General features: G+C 35.2%; 1 protein-coding gene across 1 annotated transcript in view; it reads left to right on the top strand.

Annotated features, from left to right (window-relative positions):
- Positions 1–3152, top strand: part of LRCH1 (leucine rich repeats and calponin homology domain containing 1) — a 125321-nt gene that overhangs the window by 72723 nt on the left and 49446 nt on the right. Inside the window, exon 15 of the mRNA XM_025193891.1 lies at positions 1098–1170. Within this exon, the coding sequence (XP_025049676.1) occupies positions 1098–1170 (73 nt within the window). The remainder of the gene's footprint in view (positions 1–1097; positions 1171–3152) is intronic.

A 3152-nucleotide genomic window follows, 5' to 3' on the forward strand; every position in this document is an offset into this window, starting at 1 on the left:
TGTCTAAAAAGGAGATGTTGGTGCTGGAGTATTCTAGAGAAAGTTTCGTAGTTTCTAGGGTCAGAAGGGACCTGGGCAGATCATCTAGTCCAACCCCCTGCCATGGTAGGAAAGAGTACTGGGGGTCAAACGACCCCAGCAAGATGGTCATCTAACCTCCTCTTAAAAACCCCCAGGGTGGGAGCCTGCACCACCTCACTTGGATGGAGGGATGGTGATTGTTGGATGGAGGGATGGTGATTGTTGAATTTCTGATGGGTACTCAATCACAGGTTGTAGGTTTTCAGTCCAAATGATGAAGATGTCATCGATATATCTTAAGTATAGCAAGAGTTTGATGGTGCAGTTCTTGAGGAAGTCTTCTTCCAGGTGGCTCATAAAAAGGTTGGCATACTGTGGAGCCATTTTAGTAAATAAAATAGATATATAAAAATATAGACATTGGATTTATGACACATTATAACCTGCCTGACATCTGACTCCCCAGGTAGCTCTCCACTTACATCCCCCTTCTCTCTCTTCTCTGCCCCCCCCCACCCGAAGCCTGTTTCTCACCCATTGACTCCTCAATCTACATTTTCACTGACTACCTGTCTTGTATGCATACCAGCCCAGCCACTGGCTTCTTTACTTTTCATTCCATCCAGGAAGAGCACACACCAACTGCTGAAACTTCCTTAGCCTGACGAAGGGTTTTTGAACCCAAAAGCTTGCTTAATAACTATTCTCCAACTATTTGGGTTGGTCTAATAAAAGATATCAGATTCACCCAAGGAACCTTGTCTTCACTGTAGTTATGAATTATTGTACATGTAAAATGTTTATGCAATAATAACAGAGAGATGCTGTGATAGAAAATTGAGAAATAATCAGAAGTAGTTAGAATAAGAGTAAATCCTATGGTCTTTTGTCAGAAACCACTTGCGGTCAACAAGAGATTTTATGGAATTAGGAGTGAATTTGATTTATAGAATTTGAGCCTATAACTATGAAACAACAATTTTTTCCCTAAAACTGTTATTGTTAATTTGTATTTAAACAGCAGCGCTAAGGTATGGTATACATCACTTTTTCTTATCTGTCTTATTGAAACACAGGTTAGGGACAGCACTCCGCTTGTATCTCCTACTACAAACAAAACAGCTCCATTTGGCCTCAAGCCACGATCAGGTAACGTTGTGGGAAAGAAAAAATTACAACAGCCTACTTTTATTGGCAAACTCAAGAATACTTGCTGCTTTTATCTTGTTCCTTTTCAACAGGAATTAATAAAACTCTTCACTTTAACGTTTGTTTATTAATGGTGAATACTCACCTACAGTAGACATTTGATAAGAAAGGATACGAAAACTCTGTCCCTAATATCCTTTGAAGAACTGCAGCCTTAAATTCATGAGTTTGAGAATGTACTTTAGCAACACTAAGCTTTCAGCATATTTGCATGGATTATTTTTTTATACTGTACTTATACAATTAAATCATTTTGTCTACCTGATATGGTACTTGGAGAATCCTGTATTTATCTTGTTGGCAGGTGTGGAAGTATTTTATAGCTATTTATGTATAGTATATATGAATAAGGTTCATTCTGTTAATTATGGCGCAATTGCTATGGAAATATATTCACCAGCCTTTCAACAGGAGTACATATGTTAAAAAATAAATAGAAGTTAATATAGCCGTGGGCTTCAGAATGAATCCTCGATGCATTAAATCTGCATAATTATTAACATCTCAACAAACATAGAAAAATTCATAAGAACCTATTTTAACTGTCAGGGTGTTCAACTGCTTAGGGTGTTCAGAATGAACAAATTCACTTTTTAAATATGGGATCAGCACAAGGATGACTACATTTTTATCTTCTGCTTGCTGAAATAGCCAATATTGGAAATCATCTCACATTGTCTCTGAAGGAAAACATAGCCTATTCAGATTTTTCACTGTTTCAGCTTTCTAAGACTAATTCTGGTTTCTCTCTTTCACCACTAATACCTTTAATTGAATGCTGGTAAACTACTAGAAGCTTGTAGTTTTCATAATAAAAATATTTTGGCAAAAACAGCAGCAATTTCATATTTGAATGTATTTTAAGAAATTGTACCCATAGAATTTAGTAAAACATAACAAGTGTTTAATGAAACACGGAAAAGGTTGTTGAACATTTACTGTGTTATACACAGGGTATATAAAGCCACTGTGTATTTTATATGCAAATTAAGCAGGATAATCAAAAGATGTGAACTAAACTGAAGTGCAGGCATTCTTGTTTTGATATTTAGGTTATGGATCTTATTGTGATTCCTGGTGTGAGCCTTGTACAATTAATGAACTGTATGTATACTCAACTTTTCCAGTGAGAGTTGGTTCATCTGATACATCTGTAATCCTTCCAGTTAATATAATTTTGCTTTTAAAGCTTTCTTCTCTGCTTAATTAATATTCTTAGTTATATGCCTTATTGCTGCAGGGCTGGTGTTGGAAGCCAAGTATGCTGTGTGACCCTGTAAAATGGTTTAGCTTGATGTAAAATTGAGGTTTAATAGCATTCTTGGTTAAGTAATCTGTAACCTTGTGGGAAAGAACTCTTAAAAATGCACTGAAATAATCATTTTAGCTATTTAGTTGTATGGTTTAAATTGTACAGGAACACATAATTCAATAACAGTGCAAGATTTGTTTTGAAATTATTTTAACAGGAATTTGTAAATCTTATTCTAAAAACAAAAACAGAGAAGGATATCTGAAAAACAAAGAAAAGAAAATGCCTTTGGGGATAGTTAAGTTTTTCAAACAATCTATAGTCAATATGTCCTTAGCAGATTCTTGTTTGTTTTTCCTGTATGATTCTCCTTAAAATGTAACATAGTAGCCTCTTATCTGGCTATTTTTATTGTTTTTTAAAAATGTGGGTCTGTAGGATAGGTAGTGATAAAGGAAGTACTGGATTTCTAGTAATGATTCCAGCTCTGCACTGCATATACAAAGCAAAGTGCTTTCAAAGGATAAATCAATACTAAACCTGTGCTCATGACTAAAAGTCCTTTTATTCCTATAGCTTAAATCTAGCCAAAACAAGGAAAACCTCTGTATCTGGTGCCTAATTTGGTATCCAAAGAAAATGTTTTTCAAAAAGGTAATGAATACTCTTT

This window comes from Alligator sinensis, unplaced genomic scaffold (genome assembly GCF_000455745.1).
Source record: "Alligator sinensis unplaced genomic scaffold, ASM45574v1 scaffold110_1, whole genome shotgun sequence".
NCBI classification, from domain to species: Eukaryota; Metazoa; Chordata; order Crocodylia; family Alligatoridae; genus Alligator; species Alligator sinensis.